This window comes from Syngnathus floridae, chromosome 13 (assembly GCF_059516105.1).
Source record: "Syngnathus floridae isolate MCC-2025c chromosome 13, RoL_Sflo_1.0, whole genome shotgun sequence".
Lineage (NCBI taxonomy): Eukaryota > Metazoa > Chordata > Actinopteri > Syngnathiformes > Syngnathidae > Syngnathus > Syngnathus floridae.
Window position 1 is genome coordinate 7,320,770 of NC_142425.1, and position 15,148 is coordinate 7,335,917.

At 38.1% G+C, this 15,148-nt stretch overlaps 1 protein-coding gene across 15 annotated transcripts in view; it reads left to right on the plus strand.

Annotated features, from left to right (window-relative positions):
* The window catches only part of LOC148388364 (uncharacterized), a 125,659-nt gene that overhangs the window by 3,626 nt on the left and 106,885 nt on the right, over positions 1–15,148 (plus strand). For all 15 annotated transcript variants that reach the window (XR_015862229.1, XR_015862233.1, XR_015862232.1 and 12 more), the window contains exon 2: positions 10,600–10,734. Coding sequence is in view for 1 of the 15 variants with exons in the window: in XM_088394849.1 (XP_088250975.1) it covers positions 10,600–10,734 (135 nt within the window). In the remaining 14 variants the exon portion in view is untranslated. The remainder of the gene's footprint in view (positions 1–10,599; positions 10,735–15,148) is intronic.

Genomic DNA, 15,148 nt, shown 5'->3' on the forward strand with positions numbered 1-15,148 from the left:
TAGGAGTGTCTTTTTTTTTTTTTTTTGCCAAAACAAAATAACATGTTCAAGCATTGGGGCACTTTATATTCCATTTGGAGAATAGAACTAGTCATGCGTTGAAGAATATAAAACTGCCAACCCTTTTGAAGTTTTCCATGTCTTGGTCTGAATCAAATACTCACTGAAATGTTTCTCTCAGTTAGACGTGTTGTCCCTTACAAAATATCACAATTAAATTTGTCTCATTTGTGAACTCCTTGCGGCGGTTTCAGTCTTAAAACTCATGTTGGCTACTCAAAATATTGACCAATTGGGGAAATACTCACCTTTGTTGCCAGCAAATTACACATTATTGTGTTGAGTGTTTTTTTTTTTCTCAATATCACAAATTTACATCGTAAAAGCTTTGAACGCTGTCTATATAGCAAAATTAGCAAATTAGACATTGTGTTGAGTGTTTTTTTTTTTTTCTCAATATCACAAATTTACATCGTAAAAGCTTTGAACGCTGTCTATATAGCAAAATGTTTTCTCATCACTGTTGTCCCATGAAAAGATGAAAAGATATTTTTGGTTTTATACAATACAATGATAAAGGGGGTGAAACAAACGTAGGTTGTTGTTTTGTAATTTCAGTAAATAAAGTAATCACATAGAGTGAGAGGTTAAAGAAGTTGTCAAGTAGAGGAGGTTTGTTTGTTTTAAGCTCTTGAGGCTGTCAACCACCAACCAGCAAAATTAGGCAGCTTGCTTGTTTATTTTCCAGCGTACATTTGATGGTACAGAGTTACTTTTCGTGTACAAGGAGCCAAAGTATGGACAGAGAGGTTATGTGGATCCTCATCATGCAATCAAAGGGATTTCATCAGACTCCTCTCTGTAAACATTGGCATTCGTCAGCAAACCACAAAGTGCTCAAGACGAGGCTGCAAGTTTTTTTTCAGACTTTTAACTTCTGCCAACGTTTTCAGAATGATCAAGAGAGTTATGTTGTTTTCTTTCTCCGTCTTGATATATTCATCAGTCAATCATTGAAATTACTATCTCAACCCCTTGCTGATCAACTCCTCCCTCACTTTCCTTGCAACATTCTTCATGATGTAGTTATGTAAGTGTTTTTCTGGCTTCTGTGGTCATGTGAGTATTACTGTTACTGTTTCAGTCATTTTATTGCAGATGAAGCAAGTTCTGTGTAATCTTGGCTCCAAATTCACCTTGAAATACTAATGCTGTGTTCAAAACCCAAGCGTTATCTCATCAATAGAAACAGAGCAGCTTAGTAATACACTGTCTTGGTTCCATGACTAAGGTCATGACCTGCTCTGATACCAATTTAACAAAATCCATCTGAATGTCATTCAACCCTTTTTTTTTTTTTTTTACATTGCTCAGACATTTATTCACAAACAATGCTGATTTCTGATGCTTTTTCAAATGAACTATTTTAAGCAAGAAAATGGCGACATGCAATCACATGTTTAATCATGCAGCTTTAATATATTTTTTCATTTTTTGCCATCTATTTTAAAACACAAAATAAAGAAGTGGAGCATTGGGGCATGCTGATTTTTTTTTTCCCCCTGAAAAGTGTCCACTGAAGTTATCAATTGATATATCAACATGCCCTAGCGTGTGATCGGTTTTCATTTACACAGGAACCACTTTCTCATCAGAGCATATTAATCTGATACACAAAGGCGACCCACTGTGAGAATATCTTTACTGAGAACGGCTTGAAATTAATTAAGATATAAAACAATAAATCCAATTGAAAAATGGCTTATCCAACATGTGAGCTTTATATCTGACATTGTGCGTTTTTTTGAGCTGCTTGTAGTTCATATCAATTTATTTCAACTACATTACATCCATCCCATTTTATGCCATGAAAATAGAATTTAATTAAAATAATTTCTTGGTTTTCTAACTCTGGTTTAGAATGTATATTAGACAAGTGTGTGGGTGTAAAAATAACTTTTACACATCTTAATAATGGACACTGATAAAGATTAATCATAGTTGTACAATAAATGTGTTGTGGTTGTTTTTTTTTTTATTCTGCAGATGTGTATTTAAATTCAAATGTGGATGTGCAGTCGGAGAGATTAACCCACCTTAACTGGGCCCACATAGCTTCTGTTCATGGGCCTCGTGCCCTAAACCATTTAAGACCAATACCTCTCTTGGGAGTGCTCACATGCAGCAGAGTTGACTGATGACTTAGCTCCCACAGAAGCCACACACACTTACCGGCTTTGTCTAAGCACAGCTATTTCCAAAATAAAAGAGGTGAAGATAAATTGCAAGCAAATTACTTTTTTTCTTTTCTACAAAACACCTTACCGTTGACATTTCACACTATTTGGCTCCTCTAAAATCTGATCTGGTCATCTCACAGGTCTTTTTTTCCCTCAATGTCAATTAAATATCACAAACTTTTTTTTAAAAATAAATTTGCTCCTTGTGAAAATCCTTTCATTACATTTTACTTATTGAATTACAAAAGCTATTTGTCAGCTGTATAAAATGTGTTGCCTACTTTTAACTTGCTTCAATCAAACTTTAAAAGACAAATTTTACAATGCAATATAATTATGCCTTTCAGTAACTGATGAAGAGTTTTTTTTTATCACTTTTTTAAACCTTTTGGCAGTCAGTAATTCTAGCAGCGTCATTACGTTTATTTTAGGAATGTCATTGTTTTCTCTGAACTGGAAAATGTCTTTAAGTCTACTTTTTAATTGTAGTTTGTTTTTTATTTGGGAACAAAAACTTAAACTGACTTTAACTCTGGGTGTATATCCTGCAAAAGAGAGCTGCTTTTTAGGCACAGATTTACACCCTGGATTCAATGTGACATTAAGAATCTCTATCAATCTTCACGGAACATTCGTAGAAGCTGGGTTACAAGTTGCATACACAATTGCTAAACATCAGGGAATTGTGCATCCGTCAGTGATTCGAACGGCACCATGAAGTCTAGTATTTAAAAGCAGGTGGGCTTCATAATGAATTCACAACATTGTCCTGGACAGTTCTAGCCTCAGGCCCTCAAGGTTTGTCAGAGTTTGATAGCGTGGATTACATAGCGATGTGTGTCCTTGAGTGTCCAAGGGCAAGAGACTTGAGTTCATATAGACACAGCGGAAAAAAACAATTACGTTCGCGAAGTCACCACAATTGTTTTGAGTGACAAGGTTAGTAATTCTCAGTGCTTTATTATTACCTTTCCGAATGAAGCAAAAGAGCGCAAGCATAATCTCTGCATTGTAGCCAGTAATTGTGTAACTGTAATTGTGTTTGTGTGCATATATTTCCACAGCAGATGCACTATTACTTTTTGTTTTTATCAGCAATCAAGCCTACTATCAGAGAAACTGATATTAGCTGATGAGTGACTGATTAGCTCAGTCAGCACTTCAGGGATGAATTCCATTTAAACCATGTAAATGTTAGGACATGTCTGAAATTTATGCCAGTGTCCTAAAAGTTAATCGGTCTTGTTCAGTAGATTCTTATTTTTCTTTTAACTTTGGATCTTCTGTGCCTGGGTGTAGTGCAAAGAAAAATCAATGTGGCCTGAAGTTGTTGTGAAGAGTTGGGTGACCACCTTCCCTTGACCGAAACTTTGTTGTCGATCAATGCAGCGTTGGTTGTACAGCTGGGAAGGATTGCCATTTGACATTGTAGGTGGTTAAATTCTCCAAACTGAGACTGTGGAGCAAGATGAATTCAAGTACTGCTACTTTTGTACAAATAAAAAGAACACAGTGAACCAGAAATATCAGACATGAGAACTTTTCAAGAAGATGATTTCTACTCAGAACTTTAAAAAAAAGGTGGCACAGTCAGCTGGGGTGGACCAAAGTTGGCTCAAACATACGCAGCGATGCTTGTGCACAACTGTTGAATTTTTTTTCTTAATGGTGCCTATATTCTTTGCCAAGGTCAGGAGTTAAATATCGGATTCCAGGTAATTAGGAAGCCGGGTGCATGAGTTAAGATGTGTTTGAGGAGCATGTCCGCCACTTTAAAAATGTGGATGATCTCTCCTTTTCCTGAGCTTAGTTTGTCAAACTGAGCAAACAAAAGTTCAAAGTCAAGGAGGATCACAAGCAAAAAAGCTGCAGTGCAATTAACCTCAAGCATATTAGCTTGACTCTTTACAAATTGCAAAAATATTTAATGGCACAGATGTAATTACACTAAAACAGGAAATGCAACATTCTTAATTGTTTTGTGTTTAGGGCCTTTGCTGGTCGTAAACTCTTCTGCTAAGTTTTTTTCTGTGTAAAATGTCGCATCTTTGTGCTGAGTGCAAATTCTACAATGGATTGTTAATTTTCTTTCTAATTCCCTTTGTCCTCGGGCAAAGAATGTTCTTTCGTGCACGTCCTATCCCACTTTTGCTCTCTGTCTCTCTCCATCTATGTCTCTCTTCCACAACCTCTCTCTCGCTCGCTGTGCACATATCCAGATAATTAAACAAAGCAAACCATTTGATTAAACAAGTAAATTGTACTAATCTGCATTTGCAATAATTAGGATAATGCTTTGTTTCCTTAAGAACATTAACTGTGATGGATGGTTCATCTGCAACTTGGAGTGACTCAAGCCCTGATAAGAAGTTCTGTTCACATGCCAAGATAGAGTCTGTTTAATAATTTTGACCCAGATGGCCCTGCGAGGCCATTTGGTGGGGATCAGCTTTGATAAACATTGGATATGCACAATATGTGTATGCTTACTGTGCTGGCCTTGTGTTATGAAAACGATTTTACAGTGACATCATGTGCTGGATGGAGACAGCTGGTGAAATGGGGTGGTGAAAGAATTTCTAAGGCGTTATGGGCCAGGCAAGCTTACCAAAACGGGCAACTGGTCCGTATTCCCGTAGGTGGGATTGTTCTCAATGAAGAAGCTAATAGTGTGACACAGATACACTCATACAATTCTCTAATCTGAAGCAGATACTATTGGTTAGCATATGATAAATAGCGACATTATCTGAGATGATCAATGTTATAACATTTTGTAGAAGCATCTCAAGCAACTTTCATAGATCATTCATCTTTCTATATTTTTCTTGGGTAATTTGCAAGATGAGTTGTGGGAATAAAAGAGAGACGAGGAGGAAGTAGTTGGTTATGAGGGGGTGGTGGTCTTCTAGAGTACGCAGGACCTGATGAAAGTCGGGCTTTGTTATGAAATTAGCTCCAAGTGAAGAAGGCCCCGCTGCTGCAGTGGTGGAGAGCATCTGGCACCATGTTGTCTAATTGCCTCTTCAGATTCTTTCCACGTCTCATCCTCTGGAGCTTGTGGTGTGATGGCACGGATATTTACTGCTGGGAAGCGCAGAGATGGTCACCGCTAACGCTTACCTCTGGCTTGTTCTGATGATGAGCCGCTCACCTGGGATACAAAACATTCTGGATGCTCTGAATAACATCATCCTCCACAACTATAAAAAGAGCGTATTCACTTCATTCAATCCTCTTCTTTTTATTTCTTATGTATCAATGTAGTAGTTGTGTGTATGTGTGTGTGTTAGTGTGCGTGTGTATATATCAATGACCTTTGTAGGAAGCTGTAGCTGAATGTTGCAATGATTTTCTCATGTGGTCACAGCTTTTCAAAGGACAGCATCACCTTTTTTTCAGCTGAGAGAACTCATGGTGTTGCAGTCTTTTTTTTTTTTTTTAGCTAACCAAATGGAACAAATAAAGTTAAATGCACTTGCTCCATTTCATTCCAAAATGTCAGCATTTGTCATAAAAGGTTTTTTTTTGTGTGTCATATCAAGTTTGGCATCTCGCGTGTTCTAGTGCTGGCAAAGAAGGAAAGTGGGATAATGACCATTGAAACAAAAGTGTAACTTATTGCGGTGACAGATCGCAGAGCAAGAGAATATTAACTGCAAAGTGGGTCGTGTTGAGTACATCGGTGAAGAAACTCACCTCACAGGCGTATGCAGCATTCAATCTCAAAAGCTTTAGATGGAGGATTTTTTTTCTTCCTTCACTTACATTCTAATTGGGAGTGAAGGAACTTCTCAACAATTTCTTGAATTGCCCTATGACTAATGATACGTCCACAAAGGCCAGACATATAGGCAGAGGTCTGCACTCTACTTACAGCCATTAATTTTTCCAGCCATGAAGGTGTGTGGGTGGGTGTGCACATGCATGTAGATGTGTGTCGTTTGAGAAACGCAGGTAGCTTGCAGAGCTTTGTGCAGCTGTAGCGAAGGCCGCTAATGTGGTGATGATTTTCATTCCCATGTCGAAAGGATTGCTCTCAATCTGAGATAGTCAGTGCTCATTTCTTTCAGTGTTTTCCATGAGTATTTAGACTTATCCCAATGCGCGAAGTCAAACACACACACATGCACACACACACACTGCGCACCTGTTTGGCAGAATCTGGCCAAGCACCTGGAACCTGTTCTCTCCCCCTGGTCTGCCCACACCAACTCATTTTTTCTCATTTCTATCTGACACAGCTTGCGAGTCTCATACGAGACACATTTTCATGACCGAAACCCACACGCAAACACACATCTAGTTCCTTGTTGTTTTTGTCGATATTAAAGAAAAAAGAGGGAACCAGCTGGGTCTATGCAGAATAATGAAGTCCGTCATTTTAATAAGACTGAGTAGGGCAAGTGGAATTAGAAATGAGGACGAAAACAAAAGCGGGAGACGTTCTCGGGACCAAATAAAGTGTCCACTGAAGGCTTGGCTGATTCGTCTGCTCGGGCTGCCATTGGCCACATTTTATAATTCATGGTCATTTAATCCTTCATTTACATAAAATTATGACATTATACTTGTCGTATAGATTGAAAAAAAATATTTCAAGAGTGGAACTACCTGTATAGGTTATCCCCTAGTTTTGTCAGGACAACATTTGCACATGTTCTTTATATTTGGCTGATCTATAGGAATCTTGGATTTAATTAATCCCAAAACAAATATGATATTGTTCTCATGATAAATGTAGCAAATAAATCAAGTTATTTATGATTGTGTATTAACGCTAATTTTTAGGAAGTTGTCATTTACAGCAAGAATCCAATACTGTCATTTTTCTCTGGCCGACCGGCTCACAAGCATCACTGCATGCTTGGATGCCCCCACAGATGCGTCGACCAAAGTATCATTTAGTAGTGACCATTTGTCATCTTTCTGCCAGAATGGAGTCTTTTGTGCAGACAGCAGGTTTTTTTTATCCAACAAACTTGCGACCTGAGAGCCACTGCGCCACCCAAAAGTTGTACCTTGAAAAGGTTGATTCTTTCTGAATTGAGGGGGTAATTTACCCTGTGCGACGCTTTTTGAATTATGGTTGTATTTGAAAGGAAGGGCGAGACTGTCAAATCCATCCCTACCATGATAAATAGCCATTTACTGTGGCATGGCAGCGGGATGGAGCAGGTACACACGCTGAGACACTCACAATGTCTTTTGGGAGGTTTGTTCAGACAGCCCGTGTACTAAAATCCAGTCTTTGCCACACGTGTCCTTTCTCCAGACCCTGCAATTGCAGTTGAGTTTGACAGATTATTCTGGCACTGGCAGTGGTGTCTGTAAATCACAACACTGCACTGGGTGGCATTTGAAAACTGGAGTGACAATTATGCCACTGCCTAAAGAAATCTGTTGAAACATTACTTCCTGTCTTTTTATTCCATTGTGGTTCTGAGATGTTCGGATGTTCAGATTTTTAGTGAAGAAAGTATTTTTCTGGGCATCCCAGTTTTTATTACAGATTTTATTTAGTTGTGACTTTTTTTAATCTCTTAATTTTATCTTTGAGAGCATGTTTGTTCATTTGAAATATTTTCATTTTTTTGCAAATGCTTCATTTTTGTTTTTATTCATTTAGTATTAGTTACTTTTTCTTGAAAGATAATAAAAAAGTATTTTATAATTAAGTAAAGGCAACTACAATGCTTAACATTCCATCCGTACTGTAGCTGCTTGTGCAGTTCAGCCACTGATTGATTAAATACCTGAAGTCACTTTCTCACGCACCATGGCTGCAGGAATGAGCTGCGTGTTCCATCTGCATTCTCTAATTTGATGAATGTGCTAGATTTAATTACACATGGGTCAAACACCACATGTACCTTTTGTGTAGCTGAATCATCCAATGCCACAGTAGGATCATCTGACAACATAGATACACAAGCTGATAATTTAATAATGAGACGGGAAAACTGTTGTATGCGTTAACCACTTTTAATGTGAACCCTTCAGAGGTGTAGGTTTCGATTCCGGCTCAGGAGACCAAAGTACAATGGGAATACTTCAAAAGCTCCCTGTCAAATAATTTGTGGCAACATATGCATTTTTTGGATGTTTACTTTCCTCAGATTGAAGCAAAATTCAATTCAGAATGTAATAATTTATCAGGTGGCGTTTCCAGTCGTTTTGAATTTCTAGGCCTGTTTCCTAAGCACCTATCTTTAGCTATAGTGTCCCCTGTGGTCGTCATTTTAATGGCAAATATGCCTACCAAATGTCTGCTGCGTCTCCCGAGGAGAAATCACTGTGTAGACAAATAGATGGGAACATTCAAATGCATGCCGTGGCAGGGCAGACTCATGTTAGACACCTTTTGTTTCAGACAGCTGCTTCTTGCACTACTGGAGCACATATGGGAGCGACACAGTTTGTGAAGAATAGAGCTGACAACTGTCTGTTTCTGTGTGCGTTTGTGTGTCGATACATTTTCATACTGCATTGTTTACAGTGTCAGGTTTCGACCTATTTTTAGATATGAAATAAAGTATCAATAATGGATGCACAGCGGATTGTGTTGCTTGTGCAGTTGAAACTGCCTTTAAATGTGACAGTCATTTGATCATTAAGTATAAGCAGTCACGGAATTATCCTTTTATCCCTCTTATCTCTTTTCTTGTGCTAATGTGTACCTTTATTCATTTATTGTATTTTCCAGGATAAGCCTGTGGATTATAGTCCAGTGCAGTTTATTTATGGAATTTCATGATTTGTATGATATTGTATGGTTTGTGCATATGGAAATTAAACATGAAAACGTCTGTGGCTTATAGTCCAGTGCGGCTTATATAAAGTTAGAGCCATACTAGAATTGCAAAGCAGGATTTTCCCAGAATGTTAGCTGATGAGGTAAATATTCAGGTGCGGTTTAAAGTCCAGAAATTACGGTACTATTTTTTTAATTCTGTGACTCATGAGAATATATCTTTATTATTTATTTCATCCTAATGCAGATATAAAGCACAAACGTATTTGGACAGTTCCAGAATTTTTAAGGATTTTGTGTTCAGTGGCCACCAAATTTCAGATTTAATTTAAGATTGAAGGGTTCCAACTATTTCTGTTTTGTTTACCATTCGTACTAATAAGTTCAGATCCAATAATGAATACATCATTACCCAATATACTATATGGTTGGATGCACTCTAGTTGTGTGAACCTCTGCTTCCTTTTACGGAGCGGGAGGTGAAAAGTGCACCTCTCAGCAGGATGCAAAGAGCAGCCGACATATGGGAGAGTGTAATGTCATATGGCAGCTCTGGATATATGAGCAATATATGGTTGCTCCGTACGTATAAGGTTTACCATGAATTTTCATGTCCCTTCCTTCCTCCTTCCCTCCCTCCCCACTCATCCATGTGAGAAATGGCCTTATTCATGCACACTTCCTTGGGCTGTTAGTCTGTCTCCAGTAAATGGCCTTTTGGGATGCCACAGGTGTGCACTTTTGCTTTAAATCAAGTCAGTATTCATGGCAACTATTACAGCAGAAAATAAGTTTTCTCCTTTTGGAGGAATCATCACTCATAATATCTAAAAGCTACTGAATGAAAGCAGAGGGTGAAGGATTTTCCGCAGCTGAACACACAATCACAGCCATACTAGAATTGCAAAATAGTCCTTCTCAGGGTCTACTTACATTGCAATTGAATCATAGTTTCAGACTTGCAGTATACAAACATTGCGATTCAACATTTGCTTTGGACATCCAGTTTGGACAGAGTACATTTTCAGTGCTCATTTGTGACACATTTGAAGTGGATATTCACAACTCTGTCCAGGCCACCTGTTATGATAGTGATGGATGCCAGTGGAGGTGCCAGCCTTGTAATGTACAATAAATTACTGTTATTCACATTTGGAATATTTTCATGAACTGCACAAAAACACTCATTTCCGTTTTTATAAAAGCATTCCTCTGTCACTTTTAAAAAGCCCAAGATTTTTATTTGTTTTAGTTTTTCAGGGCAGAATATTACAAGGTCAATGGTTCGACAAGTAGAAAACATTCAAACTACTTTGTACCCCAGTAGCTTTCATCATTTTTTTACGATCAGGTAATTATTTTATTGCTATGTCCAGTAAACACTCACAGATGACAAATGTTGGATTATTTTGAAAAGAAATAAATTACTAATATATGGTTTAAATAAATAGTGCCAGACTGCCAGCTGTGAAGTACTGGGCACAGAATTCAACTACTACTGATCAACCTTTCAACTAGATATTCTTTCTGAATTTGTGTGTGCTTGGTTTGACAAATGTGAAATGTTGTACACTGAAATCATGAATGATTTTTCTATTTTTGTAGATGGCGCATGTGGAAGCTGATTTTTATGCAGGCACACACCTTCCTGCTTCTATTTGGAAATTGGACAGACAGCTGTGCACTTTGTGTTCTTTGACCCGGACTGTGACAAATTGGTGGCTCAAAGTCAGTTTAAAGGTAGGCCATGTTGGACTTTTGACAGGCAATGCAACTTTAATGGGTGCATAGTGGAAAATTGAGGTGAAATTCTGGATGTTAAAAACTCAAAAGCTACTACAATGCTGTATTCTGCCAGCTGAAATTATTGTAATATAGTTATGGTGAAAATGTTTGCTAATAGAATTGAAATTATTATTTTTAAATGGAATAGAACTATGACTCATGCCTCAGCAGGGTCCACAATAGAATGATTTGTTACCTTTTCAATGGTCAGGTCAATAACTTTTAACTTGAAACAGTTTCTGCATAATAAGATTGTTCACTTGAGCAGAGCAGATTTGAATCGACGTGTGGGTTCAACATTTCACACAACAGACTTGAGATGTATTCCTGTTTTGTCAACAAAAAGAAAAAGCAGCTTACTTTCATTATACTATAGTATTCCACCTCCAGAACAGCATGTGGGCATGTTTTGTCAGGCGTGAAACACATGTTCACAAACACAGGTATCCGGTTATGTGTACTTTAGGGGCACGCAGGCCTGGACGGTCGCACACATACAGAACTGTTTGTTGAGAAACCTGCTTGTTAGTTTGCTGCCTTTGACTTCTCCAACATTCTGTCAGAGCAGACAAAGAGATTTGCACCAGACATGGTGTGTTTTTTTCCATCTTTGGAAAAAAAAACGTGTTTGATGAAAGTATTACTCCGACAGCTGAGCAAGCTGTGCACCACAATACCGCGCAAACAACGACTTGACTACTTTTCCCAACATATACACCAAGCCTAATGTGATAAAATGCAATTACTGAAGGCAGAAAAAAAAACGTTGCACTCGTTCCCTTCCATTTCTGTGCAAAGCTGACGAGTCTTAAATCATGTTTTGTGTTTTTCTGCTGCCCCTGTATGAGGTATTGATTTTTATGATGGTCTCTTACGCCATGTCAGCAACATCAAGTGAAGAAGTAACTTTGTTTTTGAAAATCATAACAAGCATAGACCCAGGAGTCTTTTATTGATAGGACACTTATCCCCATTTCTGCTTCAGTGAATGACGAATGAATGCAACGGAACATTGGACCTCCTGATGCATGATTACATAATTTTCCCTGGTAACCAAAGCATTCAGTTGAACACATCCTCCACCTGCTGCTGTGCAGAGATGTCATTTACTCTCCTGACCTCATAATACCTCTAAGCTGTGTCAAGGTTCAGCAGTACTTGGTGACAGAGATGGACTGAGCTGCTAATCTCCCTAAACTGATCTCCTCAGACACACTCACTCTGTCACCGATACCCCCAAGCAGCAGCCACATCTTCCCTCGAGAGCAGTGACAGGTGAAAGAACTGGATAAGTCTTATGCCTTGGTATCGCCTCAGATCAGTCAGCATAGGGATGGACGACTGCAACTTAGTTCTGTCAAGGTCACTTTTGCAATTCACTACGAACAACGTTGTCATTGTTGCCGGAACAAAAAGCCAGCCTACATCAGCAGGCGTTTACTCTTGAGGATGTGGGGTGTTGGAGAGAATGACATTTACTACATTATCTGCCACAAAGGTTGAATTTTCATCAGAATGTGTTGGCATTGATTGATTGATTGATTGATTGATTGATTGATTGATTGATTGATTGATTGATTGATTGATTGATTGATTTGGTTATGACCAAAATTATTTGACTGTTTCAACAAGACTTCAGGGAGTGATGGTATTAGGCCTGATGAATATTCTTTTAGTTTTGAGTTTAAACATTTTCATAACTATCATTGGGAATTTACAAAACTAAAACAACATTACAGTATTGTCAGTAGTTATGAGTACTGATGAGGGTGGGGTGGTAGTAGGTTACGCATAGGGGCACTGCCCCCACCCAAGTGACTTTTGGGTATTTTCCAATTTTGTGGGATTTTGTTTTCTTTGTCACGCCGCACTTAGGGAGCATATAATGAATGTTTATCAGTGTATTCTTAAGATTTGTGGGGGTTTGTAGAAAATGTTTCACGGATTATCTTGACTGGTATCTACACGTGACGAACTGTCTATAAATCTGACTTTGAATTCTTTTAGCTTTGCTTACGACCAAGTGCCATTTGATACACATCTGTCACTACCTCTGGAGCTGGCTAATTGGCATAACACAACGTTTCGCTTCTGTGTCTGTGCAAAACATTTCCCGGCCTCTAACGTCTGTGTAAGCTGTGTTGAAGCTCTCGACTTTTTTTATCGGACTGCTTGCGTCATATATTAATACAAAGAGATTGATGTTTCATACCCATTATAGTTTTCATTGTTCTCACAGCGAGGCATGTCCATGGCTTAAAGTGCACAAAGCTTCTTAAAGATCACTAAAGCCAATAGTGTGTTTGTAAACTGATTTAAACAATCCATTAATTCCTCTGTCTTGACCTGCAGGATATTATGCACGAGGATGATGAATGAAAAGCATAGCGAAAGTATTGGGAAAAACAAACACAGAGATAAAAATAAAATGCACATTTGACTTTCATCTTGAAAGTGCTTTGATAAGTCATGGAGATGTGTTTAGCAAATCTCATTTTTGGCATTTGCTTGCAGACAGACAAACAAGATGCATTTAATCCCCTTTTAGATTATGATTTGTGTACCTCATTTGTAAGACTTTGAGTTCCCCTGCAAATATTTGCCAGAGAGATTTGAGTTTACACCCTGACTATTTATTGAGTGAAAATCAACTCAGGAGCAGGGTCATTGGTGCCCTTTTAAGCTGACATCTCTCTTTACATTGTTGCATGTGTGTGGTCTGATCTCAAATATCAAATAGGCTAATTTTCTTGAAAGGTAAAAATCTGCATGTAAAAATGACACTAATTAAGACGTTCTGATCCATGATGATGGCAAGCAAATAAGCACGAAAGAGAGTATCCAAAAAGTGTGTAGACTTCAGACCATGTGTGAAGCACTTCAATTTTGCTGCCAAAAATCTTTGTGCGTCACCTTCACTTGTGACCTTTGCCGATAAATTGAGCAGCCTTTGAGGAGAGAAAGTGAGAACGCCTCTTCGAGGGAAATTAATATTCATAGGGAATGCCATCCTCAGCAGCAGTAATCTAGATGGAATCTCACTTCCTTTCATTAATCAAGACAAGTATGCCCTGGTATCACAGTTGTTTACCTTCAGAGTTTGTAGTTTTTGCAGCCTGTTGACTTGAGACAAACAATATAAATCACATGGCGACACATGACTTAACTACTCACAATTGTGCTGCAGGGATTCAGCACATCTTTGGATTTCAGGAGATATGAAAGAGGGCGACATGTTGCATATATTTATTTTTTTATGATTGCACAATGGAACAGCTTTAAAAATACCAAGAATAGTAACTGAAATACCACAGGAGAGGCAAGGACAGAAGTCTTACTTTGATGACTAGTTAAATTTTCTCTCTCTTTCTCTCTCTCTCTCTGGATCTGAAAAAAATCAAGAAAAACATCATTGACATTTAATGAATTTAGCTTTAAAGTGATACCAATTTTATCTCATTACCATTTATAGTTCAGCAGATATGAAAACGTACTATGTTCCCAAGACTTCTGGAACACCCTGTATTTAAATGAATGAATGAATAAATAAATAGATGAATGAATAAATACATAAATAAATAAATAAATGTTATTGTTAAATGTTACATCAATGGAATAGCACATTCAAACTTACGCATTTACTCGGCAGCAATTTCCTCCCATGACGTCTCTCCTTCACTGCTTTAGCCATATTAGATTTGCGGTGAAAAATACATTCGTACTCGCCGTAGACCTGCATAAAGACCTCCAACTCCATCGTGGTAAAATAAGGTGATCTGTTTTTCCTCAGTTGTCATGGTGACTCATGGTATTGGGGCTCCATTGATGATGGCTTTTTATAGTAGTTGTGCATGCGCATAACTCCAGGTTGACATATTCAGAGTTGATTGAACTAACTCAGATCAGCTTTTCTGGAACCAAATACTCAGTCTTCCATCTCAGAGTAAGTCAACTTAGAGTTCAGGGATAGACTCAGAGTATGTAGGCTTTCTGGAATACCACCCTGCTCTTCGTTTTCAATCGTACCTAATAAAGTGGTCACTCTTTATTCCTTTTTTATTTTTTTACGAGATACTGTGATGGCTGCCCTGGTTTGTTTGGTGGTTGTTTGAAACCAAGGCTAACCAGTTTACTATAGTTTATTAATCCATTACATCATTCAGCCCCTGTGGGAAGTCTGTTTTGAACTTAATAATTTTAGAAATATGGCTATACCAGACAAGGATAGAAGAGAGGACATTGAGACAAAAATGCTCCTGGCGCAAGTTTGGTCTCTAATAAACTAATAAATTAAGGGAACCTCATTTTATGACTTTGGGTGTGGAATTAAAGTATAAATTCCTCCCTTTTACCTTTCGATATGTTCTCT